Raw genomic sequence first — 25,703 nt, 5'->3', positions numbered from 1 at the left:
GCTCTCCCTCGTCCTCCATTTGGCAAATCTGACTATAACTCTATCCTCCTGATTCTTGCTTACAAGCAAAACCTCAAACAGGAAGCACCAGTGACTTGCTCAATATGGAAGTGGTCCGATGAAGCAGATGTTCAATTACAGACTGTTCCGGGATTCATCCAATGCCACTGAGGAGTTCACCAGATCAGTCACCGGCTTCACTAATAAGTGCATCAACGATGTCGTCCCCACAATTACCGTACGTACATATCCCAACCAGAAGCCATGGAATACAGGCAACATCCGCACTGAGCTAAAGGCTAGAGCTGCCGCTTTCAAGGTGCGGGAGACTAATCCGGACGTTTATAAGAAATCCTGCTACGCCCTCTGAGGAACCATCAAACAGGCAAAGGGTCAATACAGGACCAAGATCGAATCCTACTACACCAGCTCTAATGCTTGTCAGATGTGGCAGGGCTTGCAAACTATCATGGATTACAAAGAGAAACCCAGCCGAGAGCTGTCCAGTGTCGTGAGCCTACCAGATGAGCTAAATACTTTCTATGCTCGCTTCGAGGCTAGCAACACTGGACCATGCATGAGAGCACCAGCTGTTCCGGACGACTGTGTGATCACGCTCTCCGTAGCTGATGTGAAAAAGAACTTTAAACAAGTTTACATTCACAAGGCCGCAGGACCAGATTAATTACCAGGATGCGTCCTCAGAGCATGTGCTGACCAGCTGGCAAGTGTCTTCACTGACATTTTCAACCTCTCTCTGACCCAGTCTGTAATACTTACATGTTTCAAGCAGACCACCATAGTCCCTGTGCCCAAGAATGCAAAAGTAACCCAAAAGTGACTATCGCCCCGTTGCACTCCCATCTGTAGAGATGCAATGCTTTGAAAAGCTGGTCATGGCTCACATTAACAGCATCATCCCAGACACCCTGGACCCACTCCAATTCGCATACCGCCCCAACATATCCACAAATGACGCAATCTCTATTGCACCCCACACTGCCCTTTCCCACCTGGACAAAAGGAACACCTATGTGAGAATGCTATTCATTGACTACAGCTCAGTGTTCAACACCATAGTGCCCTCCAAGCTCATCACTAAACTAAGGACCCTGGGATTAAACACCTCCCTCTGCAACTGGATCCTGGACTTTGACGGGACGGCCTCAGGTAGTGGGGGTAGGTAACAACACATCCGCCACAGGGGAGCGTGCTTGGTCTGCGTGGCCGCAAATGACACCAACACCATCAATAAGTTTGCAGAGGACACGACGGTGGTAGGCCTTCAATTTCCTCGGTGTCCACATCACTAAGGAATTATCATGGTCCACACACACCAACATAGTCGTGAAGAGGGCAACAACAACGCCTCTTCCCCCTCAGGAGGATGAAAAGATTTGCAAAAGGTTCTACAGCTGCACCATTGAGAGCATCTTGACTGGCTGCACCACCACTTGTTTATGGCAACTGCTTGGCATCCGACCACAAGGCTCTACAGAGGGTAGTGCGCATGGCCCAGTATATCACTGGGGCCGAGCTCCCTGCCATCTAGGAACTCTATACCAGGCGGTGTCAGAGAAAGGACCTAAAGATTGTCAAAGACTCCAGCCATCCAAGTCATATACTGTTCTCTCTGCTACCACACGGCAAGCGGTACCGGAGCACCAAGTCTGGAACCAACAGGATCCTGAACAGCTTCTACCCCCAAGCCATAAGACTGCTAAATAGTTAGCCCGGGTAGCTATTGGTTAACTATTTAACTATCGGCATTGACCCTTTTTGTCTCGATTCATCACATACGCTGCTTTTACTGTTTATTATCTATCCTGTTGCCCTGTCACTTTATCCCTACCTATATATACACATATCTACCTCAGTTAATTCGTACCCCGGGAAATCGACTCAGTACTGGTACAATGTGTATATAGTCAAGTTATCGTTACTTATTGTCTATTTATTCCTTGTGTAATTATTTTTCTATTAATAATTTTTTGTCTCTGCATTGTTGGGAAGGGCCCTTAGTCATTTCACTGTTAGTCTACACCTGTTGTTTACGAAGCATGTGACAAATACAATTATTTGATTAGAAAAATATACATTTATTTGAAGTATACATTAATTAAAGATACCTTTTTTTCCCAGGATAATGCTGCGGCAGTGGGAGGAGACTCGGGACATAGCCAGTCAGCTGCTGGACTCTGGAGATCACTCGTTATTAGTTGATTTTGACAGCCATTTGGACGACATCACTAGGGACTGGACAAATCAGAAACTGAATGCCAAAATAGCCGAGCTTGCCTCACCAGCCAATGGTAATGTTTGAAAGAAGCTTGTAGATAACTAACTTTTGAGTTACATCTTTAAAATTTAAATAAAGTTGGAATTATATACAGTATGTCTTAAACCTGCTGAAACTACACATATTTAGTTAAGAATCTTATTTTTATTATTACCATCTAACAGCCAAATAAGCACATCATCCATGATAATTTCAAAATATGAAATACATTTTTAATACAGTCAGGCAGAACACTGACATTACAAAACATGCATAAATAACTGAAATATTGACAGATCTGTGCAGTCTTCCACCTAACAACGTTCTCAGTCCAGAGTGTGCCTTGTGTCAAACCCAGCAGTCATGTTGTTAACCCACTTACAACCATTAACAAAGCCCTGCTCATAGTTCAATGGCTGCCAATGGCATCACAACATTATGTACATCCTGACCCACTGCTTTCAGAGTGTGTAAGCTTATCAACTCATTAAACTACATCTACAAACTATTTAAAGTATTCATGTGATATTATGTTCATATAAACATCGGTTCATAAGAGAAAGGAGCCCCCCCCCCCCCCCGGATTCATTTCTATATGACGAAGAGATAAAGTATACAAATATTGTTTTTTCTCAATATAAATGTGCTGAACAAGCATTACCACTTTCAGAAACCAAAATCGCAGACAGACAAGTTGGTTTCCTGCCTCGAACAATTGACATGGTGATGATCAAATAACTGAACTTCGGCCTACTATGGCTTATGAGCCTGTTTTGGGAGAATCTCATACACTACTTACAACAGCTTCGTCAACAGTTACGCTATCACAGACTATGTAAACAACATGAGGAGGACCCCGAAAGGTATCTGAAGCAGTGCCACAGTCACCATTCATAAAGACAGCAATAAGGAGTAAAAGTCTCTGACTCCCTATAAAAAGGCCCAATTGTGATATGTTTTTCCACTAATTGGTCTTTTGACCAATCACATCATCTCTTTTCACATCAGATCTTTTTCAAAGCTGATCTGATTGGTCAGTAGAAAAAGATCAGAATTGGGCTGCCTGTGTAAACACAGCCAAAATGAGTTGGATATAATTTGGACCAATAGTATAACACCAGGTGATTGGGTTGGTAAAGGGCAATCTTAAAGGCTAAACCAAAGTGATGTCTCCCTTCCATGTAGTGCTATTCAGTCTAGTGGTTCATGTCTGAGAAGGCTTGGGACTCCGTTAAATCCGTATCATGGATGTTCAGTGTGATTTGAAATGTAAAACTAATTTCCGACTGAGCCGACTTATGCAGCGTTTACCATGAATGCAGTCTCCGCGGACGCGAGAACATTGCCTTTAAATTGCGCTATAGTGCTGAATTTCTACGACACGGATTGAATTGAGCCCTTGGTATCAGATCAGATAGTGCTTAAAAAAAAATGTCTCGTAATTTATACGAGATGTTCTGTGATTGGATGCTCAGGGGTAAGGCACTGGTACCAGGTTGATGGTGACATCTCCTGATTGGCTGGCTATGTCGCGGAGGTAGGTCATTGACTCCCGGAAGTCTTCAGCTTCTTTGACCTGCTGCTGAGCCCAGGGTAGGGTTATCTGGAGAAGAGGGGGTGCGTGGTTCAGTCCCTCTTTAATTTACAGGGAAACGTGTAGTTATCCTGTACTTACATAAAACTTAGTTTAAGGCAGGGATCAACTAGATCCAATCATTTCAAACCTTGTTTACGATCACATATCTCTTTATTATGCGTAGGAATACTTTGGGAACAGATTTCCCAAATTAAAATAACTTGGAGCTGATTTGCTGGTGTTTTATGTCCAACAGAAAATTTGGGGGGGGTCGCCAGCTGGGAAACCCTGTTCTAAGACATTTTTACATTTTACATTTTAGTAGACACTCTTATCCAAAGCGACTTACAGTAGTGAATGCATACATTTCATACATTTTTTTTCTGTACTGGCCCCCCGTGGGAATTGAACCCACAACCCTGGCGTTGCAAACACCATGCTCTACCAACTGAGCTACAGGGAAGGCCATTTACTGCACCTTTTGTTTACATTTGAACAGGTGTTACAGTTATTTATGAGTAAGTGAGGAAAAGCTTTCTCAGCTGTACCTGTGTGATGATGAGTTTGCTGGATGGGTCCTCTGTGGCACTGAACTCCTCTCCGAAACACAAGGTGATGCCACACTGAGGAGGGTCTCCCCCGTAACTGCGGAAGTGGTCCAGCTCTAAGGAAACACGCAGTCAGTAAATACACACTGACTGCTGAAATATCCAAAAGGGGGCCAACAAAGAAGTGGGTTATTCTCACCAACAAAAAAACAAGAGAGAGTGAACAGCCCCATGTCACTCACCCATTTTGAAAGCCTCTCTGTCAAAGAGCAGCACGGGCTCCACAGCACGGTTCATCTTGTGGGGTCCCGTCGTGGTTGAATGTGGCCCTGTCCAGAACACCCGGCCCTGGCAGTAGCGCTTAGCATAGATCCCTGCCCCCGTGGAGGTCAGGATCACCCCTTTCTCCATGAAGGGCAGCAGTGTGGAGAGGGCCTGGAGCCGAGGCCCGATGCCAGGGCTGGAGGTCAGGGTGGAGGGGGACTCTGGGAGGGGGATGCGTGGGAACCCACCCATCATCAGGGTGGGGGGGACAGGCGATGAGGGCAGGTAGGCGATTCGGACATCGCTGCCTATGACCTCACGTTTAAGCACCTCCTGTCCTATGTATTTCACTAAGACATGGAACGAGTCCCGTGCTGGAGTGGGAGAGACAGACAGAGAGAGCGAGAGAGAAAAGGAATGAGAGTGAATGAGAGACAGAGCAGGAATAGTTAATGTAGTATGGGACCGATTCCAGTTTAGGAAATTACGCCTTTCTTACGCACACCTTTCCTACGCACTTCTCAATAGTTGGTATTCAGACTTACCTCACGAAGGTGCGTAACAGGCTTTGCAGGTGGGCGCGTGCTTAACAAATGTAATTCAACTGCTGAAAACCCTCCCACTTGCCGGCCAACAGATTATTTAATGGAGTTTTTATTCATTAGGGTTTTCAGTAGATTTATCTTAAGCCATCCTTTTAAATACATGGTGTACCTTTTTAGTTAGAATTTTGTCGACAGACTCACTAGAATATTTTGAGAGAACAGGTTCAGAATATTAGGGATCAATGGAAGAAAGCCATCTAGATATATGCTTATTTGTCTCCGTTTCAGTACAAATTGGTAGATAAAAAAAATACTCTGATCTTGTAGATTATTTAGGGTTAGGAAAGTACAGTATATATCTAAAACAAGTGTAATTTATATTCACAATTCTCTTGTCCAAACGGATTACTCATTTACCTAGCTCTTATAAAGTTGTAAATTACAATACATGAAGAATGGTGTTATTTCTATCTGAAAAAATAGATGTTTTTCCACTTGACACCAGTAGGTTCTATAGAGGTTATTCATGGTTTCCTCGCTCCTAAAGGTTAAGTCGAGGTCAGAATAAGGCGTATCAGGCCTCCTAAGTGGTTCAGTGGTCTAAGACACTGCATCGCTGTGCCATTAGAGATCCTGGTTCGAGTCCAGGTTCTGTCGCAGCCGGCCGCGACCGGGAGACCAATGGGGCGGTGCACAATTGGCCCAGCGTCGTCCGGGTTAGGGGAGGGTTTGGCCGGCAGGGATGTCCATGTCCCATCACCACTCCTGTGGCAGGCCGGGTGCAATAACACACTGACACGGTCGCTAGGTGTACGGTGTTTCCTCCGACACTTTGGTGCGGCCGGCTTCCGGGTTAAGTGGGCATTGTGTCAAGAAGCCGGCTTGGCTGGGTTGTTTTGGAGGACGTACAGCTCTCAACCTTCGCCTCTCCTGAGTCCGTACGGGAGTTACAGTGATGGGACAATTAGATACCACGAAATTGGGGTAAAAAAATATATAAAAATATCTGTAGCCACACCTACATTTTTTCGATCTCCACCCCAAAGAAATAGCAGGTGAATAGCATGCTGTTCTCATGCTTAAGTTCAAGGTCAAAATAAGAGTAGAGAGAAAAGTGCATAAAAATGGAAATGCATTCCATTTACGTGCGCTTAACTCAGGTCAGAATCGGCCCCCATGTGATTGAGAAGCTTATTTGACTTCCTTTCTGCACAGCATCATCAATAGCATTACCTCCAGGGGGAGGGACGGTCTCAATCGTGACGTTCACCTGGAGCTCATCGACCGCTAGAGGAAGACAACAGAATATCAACAGCATGTCAATCAACCACATGCTATTGGAGAACTCCCAAGAGTGGAGAAACAGTAGTGGAGAAACAGTGGCTGAGAGATCCAACATCAATTAACACAGAGATTCAGTGTTTGACAGACATTTGGAGGACAGACATGACATTGAGTTAGTAAGCCATAAGACTTACTCCCATCGCTCTTCAGGATGACCAAGGGCTGATCGAACTGGTCTTGTTGGATGGTAAGAACACTTTCCTCAACCTCCTGAACAGACTGATAAAAACACACACAAATTGACATAAACAATAGAGATACATCCAAATGTTTCTAGAACTTGTTTTTGTCTTTAAAATGCCAGACCTACCATGGTGATTGGAGCGGTGATGACCTCCTCTTTCATCTGTTTGACCACAACCTCCTCCTCCTTCACCTCCTCCTCGCTATCTGAATCGCTGCTCCTTCTCTTCCTCCCTCCTGCTCTGGCTCGACCCTTTAATTTAACATTCCCCAACACTGTGAAGACAAAAGGGACGATATGTTAGCAATTTGTTTACTGCAATTTAGCCTGCTTTGAAGTTGCCTCAGTAGCTACAAACTATGTGGAGTTATTGCTGCTCAGATAAAATTTGCACCGCTGACACTGGTATGACTGTATGTCCCTTTGGACTGACTGAGGGAACTACAGTGGAGTACAGTCATGGCCAAAAGTTGAGAATGACACAAACATGAATTTTCAAAGTCTGCTGCCTCAGTGTCTTTAGATATTTTTGTCAGATGTTACTGTGGAATACTAAAGTATAATTACAGGCATTTCATAAGTGTCAAAGGCGTGTATTGACAATTACATGAAGTTGATGCAGAGTCAATATCTGCAGTGTTGACCCTTCTTTTTCAAGACCTCTGCAATCTGCCCTGGCATGCTGTCAATTAACTTCTGGGCCACATCCTGACTGATGGCAGCCCATTCTTGCATAATCTTGCATAATCAATACTTGGAGTTTGTCAGAATTTGTGGGTTTTTGTTTGTCCACCCACCTCTTGAGGATTGACCACAAGTTCTCAATGGGATTAAGGTCTGGAGAGTTTCCTGGCCATGGACCCAAAATTCCAATGTTTTGTTCCCCGAGCCACTTAGTTATCACTTTTGCCTTATGGCAAGGTGCTCCATCTTGCTGGAAAAGGCATTGGTCGTCACCAAACTGTTCCTGGATGGTTGGGAGAAGTTTCTCTCGGAGGATGTGTTGGTACCATTCTTTATTCATGGCTGTGTTCTTAGGCAAATTGTGAGTGAGCCGACTCCCTTGGCTGAGAAGCAACCCCACATATGAATGGTCTCAGGATGCTTTACTGTTGGCATGACACAGGACTGATGGTAGCACTCACCTTGTCTTCTCCGGACAAGCTTTTTTGTGGATGCCCCAAACAATCGGAAAGGGGATTCATCAGAGAAAATGACTTTACCCCAGTCCTCAGCAGTCCAATTCCCTGTACCTTTTGCAGAATATCAGTCTGTCCCTTATGTTTTTCCTGGAGAGAAGTGGCTTCTTTGCTGCCCTTCTTGACACCAAGCCATCCTCCAAAAGTCTTCGCCTCACTGTGCGTGCAGATGCACTCACACCTGCCTGCTGCCATTCCTGAGCAAGCTCTGTACTGGTGGTGCCCCGATCCTGCAGCTGAATGAACTTTAGGAGTTGGTCCTGGCACTTGCTGGACTTTCTTGGGAGACCTGAAGCCTTCTTCACAACAATTGAACCGCTCTCCTTGAAGTTCTTGATGATCCGATAAATGGTTGATTTAGGTGCAATCTTACTGGTAGTAATATCCTTGCCTGTGAAGCCCTTTTTGTGCAAAGCAATGATGACGGCACGTGTTTCCTTCCAGGTAACCATGGTTGACAGAGGAAGAACAATGATTTCAAGCACCACCCTCCTTTTGAAGCTTCCAGTCTGTTATTCGAACTCAATCAGCATGACAGAGTGATCTCCAGCCTTGTCCTCGTCAACACTCACACCTGTGTTAACGAGCGAATCACTGACATGATGTCAGCTGGTCCTTTTGTGGCAGGGCTGAAATGCAGTGGAAATGTTTTTTGGGGATTCAGTTCATTTGCATGGCAAAGAGAGACTTTGCAATTAATTGCAATTCATAACATTCTGGAGTATATGAAAATTGCCATCATACAAACTGAGGCAGCAGACTTTGTGAAAATTAATATTTGTGTCATTCTCAAAACTTTTGGCAATGACTGTAGAGTGCTGCATGCATGTGGTCATGGAGTTGGCCAGTATTAAAAATCTAAATCTTCTCAACCTCGAGTGTAACTTCCTCAAACCTAAAGAATGCACACTGCTACACCCGGTCTGTTCCCAGATAGTAGATATGAGGATGTGTTTTTACTGTAGATTCCTACACAAGATCAAAAGATAATGGCTGGAACATCGTAGAAGAGGGGTAGAAATAAACATTGCATAACTAACTCACAGTGTGTGTTCGTGTGTCTCTCACCTTGTTCATTCATCGGTACAAGGCAGTAAACTTTGTATGGTTCGGAGATGTCTAGCTGGGACCTCTCGGGGACCTCTCTGAACTCCGGGCTCTTATTGAGAGCACAGCGCAGCCGGGTCTTCCAGGAGGCAGGGTCCACACGACCCCCATCGGACAACTTCCCCTTAAACACCGCCCATGCCTGTGGAGGAGGCATTTAGACTCACAGCTCAGGAAAAATGCCTACTGTATGTTTTAATAGATTATAAATAACAAGGGGCAACTGTAAAATAACGACTTAACGGACTAGGGATAGTACTTATAAAGTGTCAGGACCTTGAAGATGGCACCATCCTCTTCACTGCGGAAGTCCTGTTTCCCGGCGTGTTTCCAGGGGATACGAAACATGGTCTTGGCGTCATCGTCCCATATCAGGCCAGGGTACTTCCCACTGGTGACCTGCTCAAGACACGGTGGGGGTGAGACCAGGACAACACTCACTCAACCCATGTCCCAGACAGACAGTACACTAACTTTGGTGGCAGATAGCCTGGCGGTTAAGAGTGTTGGCCCTATAACTGAAAGGTCACTGGTTCGAATCCCTGAGCCGACTAGGTATAAAAATCAGTGGATGGGCCTTTGAGCAAAGCAGTTTCTCTGCTTTACAGGTCACTATGGTGTACCAGCTCAGACACATCCACTGTAAACAGCTGTTGCAGTGCACACACATTCATGTGCTCAAAAGGAACTATTGAACAAATCATCCTCAAACACTCACCTGGTCTACCATCCAGGAGCGTAGTCTGCGGGTTGAGCGAACTCTCCCAGATGCCATAGCTGTGAACAGAGTATAACTTTCTTATTTCCATCTAGTCTGGCAAAAATATATATAATTGTGTCATACAAACTATACACACAGTATTAGGCCTACCTCAGTGGAGGCTGCTGAGGGGAGGACGGCTCATAATAATGGCTGGAACGGCGCTAATGGAATGGCATTATCCCATGTGTTTGATACCACTCCAGCCATTACCACGAGCCCGTCTTCCCCAATTAAGGTGCCACCAACCTCCTGCTGCCTACATAGGCTGATATAAACAAACTCAATATGGTACAGTAAGAGCAGTGCTAGCAAGATAACGAATATTGTGAGTACATGACTGCTTATGTATCCGTGACGTGTGTGTGTGTAGTTCAGCTGAGGACATTCACACTGGCAGACTGCTATGTTTGATTGCACAAATAGCTTCTTAAAGGCGCAGTGGTAAAGGCTAGGTTCTCATTGAATGCATATCTAAGAAGCGGTAGATCCGTTCTATGAGCGCCATTTCTATGCTTCCAGTTGCGTTTTTGCTCTTTTTACTTTCGGCTTTTTACATCAGCTTCAAACAGCTGAAATAACAATATTTATATTTTTTATTTATGAATGTAAGCAACTATTATGCTTAGAGCCGATACTATAATCAAATCAACTACTGAAGTCCCCATCTAAAAATAGCAAACTAATAAATAGACAAATTGCTAAAGAAGTGTAACTCTTTTGCATACCACTTTTCCACATATTTATAATGAGTGTGATGAATGTGAATAGTTTCATTTACCTTAGGTTGCGTTTCCTCGGATTCTTCAATAGAGCGGATTATGAGCGCATAGTACTGTACTTTGACTGGAAAATCCAGAGGCTGTTCGCCCGCCTCCCGCAGAGCAGGCAGACGCTCCTTTTCCCCGAAATCACGTGACTTTAGAAAAATAAAGCAGGTTACTGCTTAGACATCTGGGGGCGACATTTCGCTCAAATATTGGATATTTTCTCAGAGTATATCCTGCAACTGATGAGACTAAATTGAGACCGGTCACAAAAGTCATTTTTAAATCAATAAAATACTTTATTGCATGGTATACTCTAATGTTACACTCAGAATAGTATGTGCTATTGATCTCACAATATGGACTGGCATTTTGAAGATGACAGACACCGTCCCCTTATGAGTTCTAAAGTTGTTTAGTGCTGTATTTTAAACTCATATATTTAATAAAAATAAACCAGAAAGAGAGTTCATGTATTTCTTGTAAGTCTTCCTTTGCAGCTTTATCCTTGTACAGAGAGGAAATTGAGATACTACATGTAGACGTGTAATTGTGAACAAAATTATTTCAGAAATCTAATTAACCATATAACAAACAAAGCATGTTAAACTTCAATGAGATGTAATATAACAGCTAGGTTGGTAATGCTGTGGTGGGAGGTTTGAAACCCGATGCTGTTAGGATACCTGTACTTTCCTTAAGATGGATAATAACATCTTTAAAATCAATTTTCATCTCATCCGAGGAACCTTTTCTCCAAGTGGAACTTCCATCAGTTTCTGTAAAGAAAGAGTAAATTACACTTTCACACAATCTGAACCACAACAAAAACACTACATCAAAATTAACATAGAAACGATTTAGTGCAAACTTCCAGTGAGGACACAAGCCTAACTGAGTGATGACTGACCTTCAGCAGTCGAGCCTTGTACACCCTGTCGTCCTCCCCCTCCCCTTGCTGCTCCTCCACCTGGTACCTCTTGCAGGCAACTGTGACCTCTTGTTGGTCGTAGAGAATAGCAGGGTCCAGGGTGTGTCCGTTGATGAGACTAACCAGGTACTCTCTGTAGTGTTTACTACAATGGCACACACAGAGACAGACAAAGTGAGAATAGGCTAACAGCCAGAAAAGGTGGTTTAAAATTTATTATAAACTGGGTGGTTCGAGCCCTGAAAGCTGATTGGCTGACAGCTGTGGTATATCAGACCGTATACCGCAGGTATGACAAAACATTACTTTTTACTGCTCCAATTACATTGGTAACCAGTTTATAATAGCAATAAGGCACCTCAGGGGAGAGTGGGGTAAGTTGAGCCACCCTTGTTTCTAAGAAACCATACACAAAATATATAATTTGGCCAACTATTTAGGAAGAGGTCATCATTTCATGGAGTCTGTGAAGGAAGAAATCACATGTAAAAAGTGGAAAGCAAGTTAGTTCCGAAAAATGGATTTTCACCAAGTCAAATGAATGTATTGTGTTAGAGGTTTCATGATGCTTGTATCGAAACCAAAGTTGGTCATTTTAAGATTGTTCTATACATCAGTTGCGTCTCTATGAGCTTCAATATTGGGTCCTCAACCTAGCATGAACATGCATCTTTGTAGCTGTGTGGGATTATATAGTCAAAATGTTTGCCACGGGGTAAATTGAGCCAATGGTTGAACCAATGGCAAGTTGAAGTTTTCTTCCAAGGAATAATGCAAGGCAAAGTGTTTGTTAGGTGTTAAACCTGTGTTAAAAGATGATTCAAATGATTAAAATACAAAAAAGCGATTGTGATTGTGTTGAATTGTATTTGGGAAATGAAGATACATGGTTTTAAAAAGGTAGTGGTAATATTTCATTCAGTACAGAAATTTGTAGGCGACTTAACTTACCCTGTTCCGCAGCTCTTGTGCCAAGAGACCACTATTTTTTTGGACAAATCTTTTTTTACATATTCTTTTACCCCCTTTTTCTCCCCAATTGGTAGTTACAGTCTTGTCCCATCACTGCAACTCCCATACGGACTTGGGAGAGGCGAAGGTCGAGAGCCGTGCGTCCTCCAAAACACGACCCCGCCAAGCCGCACTGCTTCTTGACACACTGCTCGCTAAAAGCCAGCCGCACCAATGTGTCAGAGGAAACACCGTACACCTGACGACCGTGTCAGCATGCATTGTGCCCGGCCCGCCACAGGAGTCGATAGAGTGCAATGGGACAAGGACAACCTAGCCAGCCAAACCTGGACGACACTGGGCCTATTGTGTGCCGTCTCAAGGGTCTCCCGGTCGCAGCCGGCTGCAACACAGCCTGGGATCGAACCAGGATCTGTAGTGACGCTGCTAGCATTGCAGTGCCTTAGACCGCTGCGCCACTCGGGAGGCTTTTTTGGACAATTCTGACTATTTCCAGGGATACACAACATCCTGAAATATATGTAGATATCTTTATTAGAAAGAATACTGTATTTCCCTTGAACCCTCTGAATGTAAAAAATGGCTCAATTTACACCACTCTCCTCTACAATTAAATACAATACAATTATGTGTTTGTGCGTGTGTGTAGTGCACAAACAAACAATAAGATATTTTCAACTATGTGTGTGTGTGACTCACTTGCAGAGTCCAGCTTGTCCTGCGTGAGTTTGGACTCCACAGGGTGAGTCAATCTGCTGACCCCCCTCGTCCTTCTGCTCCATCACTCCACACGCGTCTGAGTCACACACAAAGGAGTCAGACAGAAAGAGAAAATGTAAGTATGGGCAGAAAGAGAAAAAAAATAGAGTCAAGTTCTCACAGATCTGGGATCTAAGAGAGGATAAACAAGAGGTCACTCTCACCAGTCTTTGTCCCATTAGGGGGGTCTGTGTTGAACTCAACAGCATTCCTCTGTGGACAAAATACAAACACCTCAGCTTAGAAACACAACATTGAAATGACAACCCTTTAACGTTACCAGAACATTCCCAAAACATCCCCCCTGTAACATTCCCAGAACATTATCTCTGTAACGTTCCCAAAACATTCCCTCTGTAACGTTCCCAGAACATTCCTTCTGTAACCTTCCAGAACATTCCTTCTGTAACGTTCCCAGAACATTCCCTCTGTAACGTTCCCAGAACATTCCCAGGACATTCCCCCCTGTAACGTTCCCAGAACATCCCTCGTCTCTGTACCTGCAGCAGGGCCTGTAGTCTGGCAGGCTCCCAGTCCCTGAGGTAGAAGAGACAGTCTCGTGGGTGATGAGCATGGAGACCTGTGATCTTACACTGGACTGTTTTACAAGCCGTCTGAGAGAGAGGGAGAGGAGGGGGGGAGGGAAATGGGTGAAGAAGGGAAAGCGAAAAAGGAAACAGACATGAGGCTGTGAATGTGTGATAAGAAAGCCCTGGGGGAAAGGGAGATCCTTCTCTCTGACTGAATCCATTTAGTGACAAATATGGTACTCCATGCAGTCCCTTTTATGTGACTTACAGTGTGGAAGGGATTGTTGCAGCCGCTGCAGAACTGGTATCTGCATTGGGAGCAGCTGAAGTGCATGCAGCCCCCTTTGGTCAAGGCATACTGGAACCTGCAGTGAGGACAGGCTACGTAGAGAGATGAGAAGAAGGGCCACATCATGGTGTTATAACAATTATGATGATGGTGATGAGATGGCATTGTGTGCCAGGAGTCAAGAGTCTCAAAGTAGAAGTGCTGATCTAGGACTAGGCCCTATCTGTCCAGATAATCGTATTTATCATTATCTAAAAAAGGAAATCTGATCGTATATCAGCAATCATACTCTTTGTGAACATGGGCCAATAACTGCAGAATGTCTAGGCTGACTGACTCACTGATGCCGTTGTCCCGCAGGAACCCGGCCAGTCCCTGTCTCTGGTAGTCAGGGTCGTTCTCTCTCTTCCACAACTGGAACTGCTCACAGGATACATCCTGGTGCTGAGCTTCCCACTGAGGGGGGGAGGGAGGGAGGGAGGGAGGGAGGGAGGAGAGAAGGGAGGGAGGGAGGGAGGGAGGGAGGGAGGGAGGGAGGGAGGGAGGGAGGGAGGGAGGGGAGGGGGAGGGAGGGAGGGAGGGAGGGAGAGGGAGAGAGGGAGGGGAGGGAGGGAGGGAGGGAGGGAGGGATGGATGGATGGATGGATGGATGGATGGATGGATAGATAGATAGATAGATAGATAGATAGATAGATAGATAGATAGATAGATAGATAGATAGATAGATAGATAGATAGATAGATAGATAGATAGATAGATAGATAGATAGATAGAGGAGCGATAGAGGGAGGGAGAGAGAGAGAGAGAGAGAGGGAGAGAGAGAGATAGAAAGAGAGACTGGCATCATTATTTGGGTCCCACATACACGTGGCTATGAAATGACACAATACATGGCAGGCAAGGCAACAACAGGTATATTTTGTACTTACAGGCTTTTTGCATTGGTTACAAAAGCTCTTCATACACGTGGGACAGGTGACTTTGAATTGATTTCCATCATAGATAAACCCAAAGGTGCACTGAGAAGGGAAGAGGAGGGAGGAGAGAGTGGTGAGAGTGGCGGCAGGTAGCCTAGTGGTTAGAGCATTGGGCCAGTTGCTGGATCGAATCCCCGAGCTGACAAGGTAAAAATCTGTCGTTCTGCCCCTGAGCAAGGCAGTTACCCCACTGTTCCCCTGAGCAAGGCAGTTAACCCACTGTTCCCCTGAGCAAGGCAGTTAACCCAGTGTTCCCCTGAGCAAGGCAGTTAACCCACTGTTCCCCTGAGCAAGGCAGTTAACCCACTGTTCCCCTGAGCAGGGCAGTTAACCCACTGTTCCCCTGAGCAGGGCAGTTAACCCACTGTTCCCCTGAGCGCCGAAGACGTGGATGACGATTAAGGCAGCCCCCTGCACCTCTCTGATGCGGAAGACACATTTCAGTTGAATACATTCAGTTGGACAACTGACTAGGTATCCCCCCTTTCCCTGAATGAAAAGGGAAATACAGTAGAGCTGTGATGGAGCTGGTTAGAAACCTACTCACGTGACAACACCACAGGAACATGGGGTCCTTCATCAGAGCATGTTCCATCAGCTTCTTGTGGAAGAGCTCGTACACCTCACGATCCAGACAATCTCTCAGCTAAACACATGACATCAATAACAATGTTATAAACATGAAACACAACCAGCAGCAGCTCATGACCGTCCCATTTCAATCTACCTATAGCCCTCCAAGGGACGCAGAACTGTAGACGTTTTACAAAAATGCTCAAATTGGAATTTGTGAAAAAAGAAAACAGGATCTCTCACTTCTATCTCCATATCTTCCATTCTTCTTCATCTTCTCACCTGAATGTCCAGAGTAAAGAAGTAGCTGTCCAGGTGCTCAGGGTCGTTGATGTCTGGTCCTGCACACACAGGACACACCATGTCTCTGATGTGTTTGTCTCTCACAGCGATGGTGAAGTGCTGTGTGAAACACTCGTGGCACACCGAGCACTGACACGAGGTCAGGGACTGCATCTGAGATGTACAGAGAATATATAGCATTAATCCAATAACCCACATACCAGTATTAACAGCTTATAGGAAATTACGCACCATATCTGAGAGAGGAGGGCACCAAAGTGAAAGTTACAGTATGTCAATTGTACTAAAGAATGACAAAATAACATGCAGTGCAATGTAGCTACACCATTCCACGCAAACTCAACCAAACCCCCAGCAGCCCACCTTGCTGTGGGGGAAGATGCTGAGGCAGCAGGGGCACTCGTTGTTGAGGAGGCGTCGAAGGAACTCCCTGTCCTGGGACTCTCTGACGGCCTGGATGACGTCCTCCAGGGAGTACTGGGCATCAGGCTCCTGGAGTAGAGACAGGGCCAGCTCACAGCGCCCCCAGCTGGGCAGCTCGTACAACGCCAGCAGGCGCCTGCACATCTTCTGAGAGGACAATGGAGGGTAATGATGATGAACAACAATCAGATTATTTGTGTTATCTATGGCCTTGGAAAATGCAGTTTAGTTGACTTGTGCATGCTCTCTCTCTGTCTCTCTCAGACACACACTCTCTGCAGTACCTGCTTGTCAGGGTTCTTGGCATCAATGGGGGCCTCTGGCTGGTCGCTCCAGATGCGCTGGTGGAAGGGCTCCAGGAGGGGCCGCTGCAGCAGGGACAGAGCCCCCCGCACCTCTCCTCCACTCAGACGCAGAGCCTCCTCACACTGCGATGCCTCCCGGAAGCCCAGAGAACGCAGCTCCCGCATCTACACAGCAAAGACAGACCAGATCCAGTCAGAGTGGAAACAGCTCTTTTATATCTCTTAGTATTACTGCATTGTTGAGGAGCTTGCAAGTAAGCATTTCACTGGACGTTTACACCTGCTGTATCCTGTGCACGTGACAAATAAACGTTGATTTGGGGCAGCAGGTAGCCTAGCAGTTAAGAGCGCTGGGCCATTAACTGAATGGTCGCTGGTTTGAATCCCTGAGCCGACTAGATTAAATATTTGTTGATGTGTCCGTGAGCAAGGCATTTAAACCTAATTGTTCCTCTAAGTCTCTTTGGATAAGAGTGTCTGCTACCTGACAATTTGTTTTTAACTGCAGTATACTTTGCATATAGGCTTAATCGTGACACAGACTAGCTCAGTAAGTAGTCTTGCATGAGTTGGAATGGCTCATAGGAGCACGACACTATCTGTGTCAAGCAGAGTCACCTCAGGTCCCATTTTTAGTCTTTCCCTGGACTCGGCCTGGGATCAAACTCCCAACCTTCCAACCTCAGGGCTGACAATCTAACCACAAGGCCACAGATGGGTCTAGTGAACGCTTGGTTATTTGAGTGGATATCTAAAGTGATTAGCCATATCAGTTTTGAGTGACCATTAGGGTCAGGTGAACTGTCTGGTTCTTACCTTGGCCTGTCTGTCTCTGAGCAGCTGACGGACTGCTCTCTCAGTGTCGCCCCCTGCTGCCAGCCATGCCTGCTTCGCCTCAACCCTGGACAGCTGCACCCCCTCACCCAGCAGCACACTGGGACTCTGTTGCTCTGTCGACCCCCTATCCCTCTCTGTGTTATCCTGCGGCCCAGAAACCCTTGCTTTGAAGTTCTGCAAAGCTGCCGAAGCTGCCATGGCACAGATCTCATCCAGTAGGTGAGGCAGCTCTGATTTCAGCCAATCACAGGGGTTGACGTTGCTGCCCCTGGAAACGCAGAGGGCTGCGTACACCTCCTCGGGGCCCACTCCCTTCTTCTCTCCCTTCTGAGGAAGAACATCAAATTAGAAGTTAGAATTATATCAGTTAATGTGGTTTTAATTCACATTTAGAGTCAGTTCAAAAGCCACCTACTCGTATTTGATGGACAAGCTTCAGCCCTTCTTCCCTCATCAGGTTCTGTCTCCTAATGTCGATGTTTACCCTGGAAGAGATCTGGGGAGGGACCTGGGGCGTCACAGGAGGCGGGACAAAGTCTTTGATTGGAGACTGCAGGAGGAGGGACTTGGGACTGGTGACTGCAGGATCTTTGCACGGCAGGTTGCACACCTCACAAACCACTGCAGGAGGAGAGTTCACATAGGTGCAGAACTGACACATCCACTACAGAGAGAGAGAGACAGCATAGGAGAGAGGCAGGGACGGGGAGAGATTGTGAAAGATTAAAACCAAAAAGATACGCTTGAATGATTAGATCTCACAGAGCATTCCAACTCTAGAGAGTATTTAAACCCCCGGGGGGGTGTGTAACCTCTGTTTCCTTGTCTGCCGTGGGTCCTGGCGTGGGGAGTACTGGCGTACTGGGGAGTACTGGCGTGATAGAGGGACGGGTGGCCAGACGGGGGCGCTCACACACCTCACACAGTATACTGCTGCCTTGGTTCACCACCGTACAGCTCTTACACTGCCACTCTATGAGGTCAGAGAGAGTAGATAAACAGACAGCCTGGTATTGAGCTTAGCTTCTAGTAATGTGTCATTATTATCACTGATATAGAGGCACAGGTGACGTGAACACCTCAAACAGGACAGGACAGGTGACTGATGGGTTGTTCAAACGAATGTCACATGAAAACTACTCAACAATTGAGACGTGTATATGAATGTGACCTGGGTTGGGGGGCGGCTGCCCTGGGTCCTCCTGATCTATCAGGGAAGCCATGGCCAGACGGGGTCGTTCACAGGTCACACACAGCGCGGCTTTCACCTCGTTGACTGTAGTGCACTGAGCACACTCCCACGAGGAAAGAGAGAGGCTAGAAAAGAGAAGAAACACAAGTGAGAGGAAAGAGAGAGGCTAAAAAAAGAGAAGAAACATGAGTGAGAGGAAAGTGAGAAGCTAGAAAAGAGAAGAAACACAAGTGAGAGGAAAGAGAGAGGCTAGAAAAGAGAAGAAACACGAGTGAGAGGAAAGAGAGAGGCTAGAAAAGAGAAGAAACACAAGTGAGAGGAAAGAGAGGCTAGAAAAGAGAAGAAACACGAGTGAGAGGAAAGAGAGAGGCTAGAAAAGAGAACAAACACGAGTGAGAGGAAAGAGAGAGGCTAGAAAAGAGAAGAAACACAAGTGAGAGGAAAGAGAGAGGCTAGAAAAGAGAAGAAACACGAGTGAGAGGAAAGAGAGAGGCTAGAAAAGAGAAGAAACACGAGTGAGAGGAAAGAGAGAGGCTAGAAAAGAGAAGAAACACAAGTGAGAGGAAAGAGAGAGGCTAGAAAAGAGAAGAAACACGAGTGAGAGGAAAGAGAGAGGCTAGAAAAGAGAAGAAACACAAGTGAGAGGAAAGAGAGAGGCTAGAAAAGAGAAGAAACACAAGTGAGAGGAAAGAGAGAGGCTAGAAAAGAGAAGAAACACGAGTGAGAGGAAAGAGAGAGGCTAGAAAAGAGAAGAAACACGAGTGAGAGGAAAGAGAGAGGCTAGAAAAGAGAACAAACACGAGTGAGAGGAAAGAGAGAGGCTAGAAAAGAGAAGAAACACAAGTGAGAGGAAAGAGAGAGGCTAGAAAAGAGAAGAAACACGAGTGAGAGGAAAGAGAGAGGCTAGAAAAGAGAAGAAACACGAGTGAGAGGAAAGAGAGAGGCTAGAAAAGAGAAGAAACACGAGTGAGAGGAAAGAGAGAGGCTAGAAAAGAGAACAAACACGAGTGAGAGGAAAGAGAGAGGCTAGAAAAGAGAAGAAACACGAGTGAGAGGAAAGCTTCGTGTCCAGCAGACGCCTCAAACGCTTTACGTTCCGCTGGGAAGTCATTCAGGGTCAGTGGAGCAGTCCGCAGCACTAGGTTGGGATGCAGCACTAGGTTGGGATGCTGCACTAGGTTGGGATGCTGCACTAGGTTAGGATGCTGCACTAGGTTGGGATGCTGCACTAGGTTGGGATGCAGCGCTAGGTTAGGATACTGCACTAGGTTGGGATGCAGCACTAGGTTGGGATGCTGCACTAGGTTGGGATGCTGTGCTAGGTTGGGATGCTGCACTAGGTTGGGATGCTGCGCTAGGTTGGGATGCTGAGCTCGGTTGGGATGCTGCACTAGGTTGGGATGCTGCACTAGGTTAGGATGCTGCACTAGGTTGGGATGCTGCACTAGGTTGGGATGCAGCGCTAGGTTAGGATGCTGCACTAGGTTGGGATGCAGCACTAGGTTGGGATGCTGCACTAGGTTGGGATGCTGCGCTAGGTTGGGATGCTGCACTAGGTTGGCATGCTGAGCTAGGTTAGGATGCTGCACTAGGTTGGGATGCTGCGCTAGGTTGGGATGCTGCGCTAGGTTGGGATGCTGAGCTAGGTTGGGATGCAGCGCTAGGTTGGGATGCTGAGCTAGGTTGGGATGCTGCCCTAGGTTGGGATGCTGCACTAGGTTGGGATGCTGAGCTAGGATCGGATGCAGCACTAGGTTGGGATGCTGCACTAGGTTGGGATGCAGCACTAGGTTGGGATGCTGCACTAGGTTGGGATGCTGCGCTAGGTTGGGATGCTGCACTAGGTTGGGATGCAGCGCTAGGTTGGGATGCTGAGCTAGGTTGGGATGCTGCACTAGGTTGGGATGCTGCACTAGGTTGGGATGCTGCACTAGGTTGGGATGCAGCGCTAGGTTGGGATGCTGCGCTAGGTTGGGATGCTGCACTAGGTTGGGATGCTGAGCTAGGTTGGGATGCAGCACTAGGTTGGGATGCTGTGCTAGGTTGGGATGCTGCACTAGGTTGGGATGCTGAGCTAGGTTGGGATGCTGCACTAGGTTGGGATGCTGAGCTAGGTTGGGATGCTGCACTAGGTTGGGATGCTGAGCTAGGTTGGGATGCTGCACTAGGTTGGGATGCTGAGCTAGGTTGGGATGCTGCACTAGGTTGGGATGCTGCACTAGGTTGGGATGCTGAGCTAGGTTGGGATGCTGCACTAGGTTGGGATGCTGAGCTAGGTTGGGATGCTGAGCTAGGTTGGGATGCTGAGCTAGGTTGGGATGCAGAGTTAGGTTGGGATGCTGAGCTAGGTTGGGATGCTGAGCTAGGTTGGGATGCTGAGCTAGGTTGGGATGCTGAGCTAGGTTGGGATGCTGAGCTAGGTTGGGATGCTGAGCTAGGTGCGTCCTGTGTACCGCATGAGTTCAATATTTTCATCTTGTGCGTTGCAAAACGTTCATAAAAGGCAGTGCGCCCTGTTGGATAGTTTTCAGGAAACCAGCCAACAGAATGGCGTGCAAAATGAATATCCACAGAACTGTTCTGTGTGTAATTTAGCGTGCCATCATGCAGGACAAACTAGTGATTTGAAATCAGTAGCGTACTCTATATGGGAACAACCAGTTCATTTTATTGATGTCGCTCGAGATGAATGTGCCAGAAGGATAGAAACAAACTAGATGAATTCCTGTAATGCGGCCTTGTGTGCAGCCGATGAAACCAGTAGGTCCATATGAGAATAACTTTCATCTGTTTTAATTATTAGCTTTGGTCAAACAAGTCAAAAATGATCTTCTCCATGCTGCAAACCGTACTGCAGCCTTGCGAAGCAGATGTGCATCAAGTATGGAAAATGCGGTCTAGACATCTGGCAAAAACAACATAGGGCAAAACACATCTGGTGGACATATGGTGGAAGAAGTGAGTGATCAGGTTTGTGTGTGTGTGTGTGTGTGTGTGTGTGTGTGTGTGTGTGTGTGTGTGTGTGTGTGTGTGTGTGTGTGTGTGTGTGTGTGTGTGTGTGTGTGTGTGTGTGCGTGCATGTGTGTGTAGAGTCGATTATAACACATTCTCATTTCTAACCTAAAAGCTCTTGTTAGTTTGGCGGGGGTAATCAGTGTCCTGTTGTGACCCCCGCGGTCAGGGTGAGAATGGTACAGTCTGTCACATTCCAGACACAGCCTCTGAGAACAGGTGGAGCAAGGGACGCATACTTGGGACATACCACAGATGGTACAGGTCTCTACAGGGGGGTTTAAAGATGATAAGTGTTAGTTTACATATTCATGGATAAGAATATTCATATAAATATTGGATTAAAAGTGAGATTTGAGCTGAAATGGTCAAAGCTATGACCCATTTCTTACCCTGTATTCTATCTCTCCTGTGATTGGCTCTTGATGGGTGGCGGTGGTAGATGAGGTCACATGACTGACAGAAAGGAAGAGAACCACAGGGTGGGCAGAGGAGAGAGGGAGTGGCACCGCACAGATTACACCCCCCATCTGAGAGAGAGGGAGAGAGAGCGAGAGAGAGAGAGAGAGAGAGGAGCAATAAGCAATACGCCATAAGTTTGTCATCCAATGACAGTACAACAGACAGGCAGATGACATATGCCAGTGGGGTTGGAAGTGGGCAGGTTGCCAGGTGACAGACAGGTAGACTCGTACAGGGAATGGCTGTCTGTCTCACCTGTGGGAGTGGTGGGGGCGTGTCTTAGTCCAGGACAAGCAGCTGGTTTGTGTGGAGGAGATAGTGGCTGAAGGTCTGTCCCCCTGTCCCCATGCTCCTCTCCTGGTGGGATGACCACCGCATCAGACATCAGCTCTGGTTTATCCTGAAGAGAGCAGAATAGCCCTAATTACAACAGTAATCACAGAAAAATGTAGACGTAGAAACAGACAAACCGATTAACCACTTGACTGTATGTTGTTACACAGACCTGGTTTGTCTTCTGTAGACTAAGGGATGGGATTATATTGCTGTAGATTTCTGGGTGAGCATGTGTACCCTGACAGACAACAACAACACAGTAACACATAAGAGTTAGAAAGAGATCAAACATGGAAACTCATCTTTGTGGTTATCCTCAAATTGAGAGTTAGAACAATTTAAACATTTTAATTAGATAATAACACTCTTAGACTCTCATATGAACGTTCACCTTGATAAGCATGTCCAGTTCCATGCGCAGGGTCATGACCTCAATGGTCACCGCAGCAACCTTCCCAACGTCTGGATCTGTGACATCATCTGGGAAGCTGAGGCCGTCTGGCTGCTGATTGGTGTAACCGTAGAGAAACAGGACTGACCTGCCACCCTGTAGAAAAGATAGCAGACAGTAGAATAAACCCCTGTTGACTCAAATTAGTGAAAAAGTCAACTCAAATGCTTTAAAAATCACTGGGTACCCACTGCCCTAGGTCTATGTCTATGACCCATAAGGCACATTAAACATCGCTTATTGATCCACTCCCTTTTTGAACAATCTGACTATTTGTAGTGAAATCAATAGACTCTAATCTGTACTATGCACAAGGAAGGCAATAATGATCCTGTAATAATAAGAAAAGTAAGTTCCTGATAGGAACTTAGGAACTGTGTTAACTAACCTCCAGATGAGCTTCAATGCCATACAACTCTCCTTCCGTGGCCTCCAACTGCTCTTAAATGCAAGTTAAACTAAATGCATGCTCTTCAACCGATCACTGCCCGCACCCGCCCGCCCGACTAGCATCACTACTCTGGACGGCTCTGACTTGTATATGAATATGTGGACAACTACAAATATCTAGGTGTCTGGTTAGACTGTAAACTCTCCTTCCAGACTCACATTAAGCATCTTCAATCCAAAATTAAATCTAGAATTGGCTTCCTATTTCGCAACAAAGCCTCCTTCACTCATGCTGCCAAATATACCCTCGTAAAGCTGACTATCCTACCGATCCTTGACTTCGGCAATGTAATTTATAAAATAGCCTCCAACACTCTACTCAGCAAATTGGATGCAGTCTATCACAGTGCCATCCGTTTCGGCACCGAAGCCCCATATACTACCCACTACTGCTACCTGTATGCTCTCATTGGCTGGCCCTCACAACATATTCGTCACCAAACCCACTGACTCCAGATCATCTATAAGTCTCTGCTAGGTAAAGCCCCGCCTTATCTCAGCTCACTGGTCACCATAGCAGCACCCACCCGTAGCACGCGCTCCAGCAGGTATATTTCACTGGTCACCCCCAAAGCCAATTCCTCCTTTGGCCGCCTTTCCTTACAGTTCTCTGCTGCCAATGACTGGAACGAATTGCAAAAATCACTGAAGCTGGAGACTCATATCTCCCTCACTAACTTTAAGCATCAGCTATCAGAGCAGCTTACAGATCATTGCACCAGTACATAGGCCATCTGTAAATAGGCCATCCAACTACCTCATCCCCATATTGTTATTTTTTTTTTTATATATTTATTTTGCTCCTTTGCACCCCAGTAACTCTACTTGCACATTCATCTTCTGCACATCTATCACTCCAGTGTTTATTTGCGAAATTATAATTATTTTGCCACTACGGCCTATTTATTGCCTTAGCTCCCTATTCTTACTTCATTTGCACACACTGTATATAGACTTTTCTATTGTGTTATTGACTGTATGTTTGTTTATTCCATGTGTAACTCTGTGTTGTTGTTTGTGTCACACTGCTTTGCTTTATCTTGGCCAGGTCGCAGTTGTAAATGAGAACTTGTTCTCAACCGGCATACCTGGTTAAATAAAGGTGACAAAAAAAAAGAATAAAATTGGGTTTAGAGAGGCCTGTCTCCCTCCTTTACCTTGATGGCATCCACAGTAGCCCTGAAGACTGGGTTGTTGTGCTTGACGCTGCGCCAGTACCTGGGCCTGCTGGGGCTGGTCAGGTTACAGCCATACTTTTCCAGGATGCTCAAGGCTTTAAACAGCCGTCCCAAAGACTCTAGGACCTGATGGAGGGAGGAGAGGAGAAGTGGGGGAGAGGGGATCAGGAGGGCAGAGGGGTTAACAAGAAAACCTGAAGGTGCAAGGCGTACAGTAAAGACAAAAATACATTTAGGGGGCAACTGGATTGGACAGAATATAAAACCTCACCTCTTCCCTGCTGTGCCCTGCTATGTTCTGTGTCACCATGGTCTGTGCTGTGATGTGGTGAAACTTGTCAGACAGGGACAGGGGAACATTGGCCATGAACTGGACATCAGCCTTCAATGCCTGGGCAGAGCCTGAATAGGACAGGAGGGACTCAGCTCTCCTCCGCACCTCCTCGAAAGGGACAGGCTGGGAACTCATCATTCACTCACTGGGGGGATAGAGATAAAGAATGACAGTAGGTCAACTCAGGGATGGGATTGTTGACTGATGTGCAGTAGGTAGGCCTACCGTCATTTCTTATGTACCGTCTAGCTACTCTGTCTACTGTGAACATGGATATCTCCAAGGTAGCTCAAATGGTAGAGCGCTCGCCAGGGTAACGTTTCTAATATAAGTAGTTCTGTCTGGATAACAGCTTCTGCTAAATGGCTTAAATGTAAATACATTGAAGTTTCAACTTTTATTTCAAAATGACACGTGACACCAGATAGCTGTAAACTTTACAGTTAGCTAGCTGTAGTAGTACATGTTCTGAAATTGAAGTGGCACATTGAGCTGGCTGGCAAGTCCATTTGTAATTATGCTCTAGCTAATGTAAGACTGGCTAGCAAGGCGACATCGAAAGTTTATGATGACAGCCAGATCAGTGCCACTGCTTGCCTTACCTTTATCTTCTGCGTTTCCAGATGTATTTCGTGATCCAAGTCCTTATGAATCCAACTGACTGTTATATCAAGGCAAAATGTAGCTACATTTCTAGCATCACGTCGGTCTTCTGAAGCATGTCTTCTAAAGCATAGCTAGCTAAAGTCACAACAACAATGAAAATGTAGTTGACGCGGAAGTTGTTATCGAGAGGGGCAATGTAGAATAAACCTTG

General features: G+C 46.0%; 3 protein-coding genes across 6 annotated transcripts in view; 1 reads left to right on the top strand and 2 right to left on the bottom strand.

The window, feature by feature from the left end:
* The window catches only part of LOC106579550 (ER membrane protein complex subunit 9-like), a 9,540-nt gene extending 6,754 nt beyond the window's left edge, over positions 1-2,786 (top strand). Inside the window, exon 6 of one of the 2 annotated variants that reach the window (XM_014159563.2) lies at positions 2,143-2,786. In XM_014159563.2, coding sequence (XP_014015038.1) covers positions 2,143-2,323 — 181 coding nt within the window. In that variant the 3' untranslated portion in view covers positions 2,324-2,786. 2 annotated transcript variants of the gene reach the window in all.
* Positions 2,487-10,856, bottom strand: irf9 (interferon regulatory factor 9). 3 transcript variants are annotated; one of them, XM_014159557.2, is made up of 10 exons: positions 10,587-10,856; positions 9,764-9,822; positions 9,322-9,444; positions 9,007-9,187; positions 6,866-7,014; positions 6,690-6,774; positions 6,445-6,498; positions 4,645-5,040; positions 4,403-4,518; positions 2,487-3,881 (listed from the first exon to the last, which is right to left on the bottom strand). In XM_014159557.2, exons 2-10 carry the CDS (start codon positions 9,818-9,820, stop codon positions 3,750-3,752), a joined length of 1,293 nt encoding a protein of 430 aa, XP_014015032.1. In that variant the 5' UTR covers positions 9,821-9,822; positions 10,587-10,856; the 3' UTR covers positions 2,487-3,749.
* LOC106579548 (E3 ubiquitin-protein ligase RNF31) lies at positions 10,848-25,703 on the bottom strand. The gene is made up of 24 exons (XM_014159560.2): positions 25,489-25,703; positions 24,824-25,031; positions 24,532-24,678; positions 22,865-23,020; positions 22,643-22,711; positions 22,393-22,537; positions 22,068-22,205; positions 21,784-21,943; positions 18,643-18,788; positions 18,284-18,444; positions 17,887-18,135; positions 17,451-17,798; positions 16,614-16,799; positions 16,270-16,476; positions 15,886-16,059; positions 15,578-15,676; positions 14,983-15,072; positions 14,395-14,509; positions 14,033-14,145; positions 13,735-13,848; positions 13,399-13,447; positions 13,175-13,271; positions 11,483-11,648; positions 10,848-11,351 (listed from the first exon to the last, which is right to left on the bottom strand). Exons 2-24 carry the CDS (start codon positions 25,022-25,024, stop codon positions 11,304-11,306), a joined length of 3,378 nt encoding a protein of 1,125 aa, XP_014015035.1. The 5' UTR covers positions 25,025-25,031; positions 25,489-25,703; the 3' UTR covers positions 10,848-11,303.

Source organism: Salmo salar, chromosome ssa19 (assembly GCF_905237065.1).
Source record: "Salmo salar chromosome ssa19, Ssal_v3.1, whole genome shotgun sequence".
Classification (NCBI taxonomy): Eukaryota; Metazoa; Chordata; class Actinopteri; order Salmoniformes; family Salmonidae; genus Salmo; species Salmo salar.
This window is presented reverse-complemented; position numbering and strand designations above follow the sequence as displayed.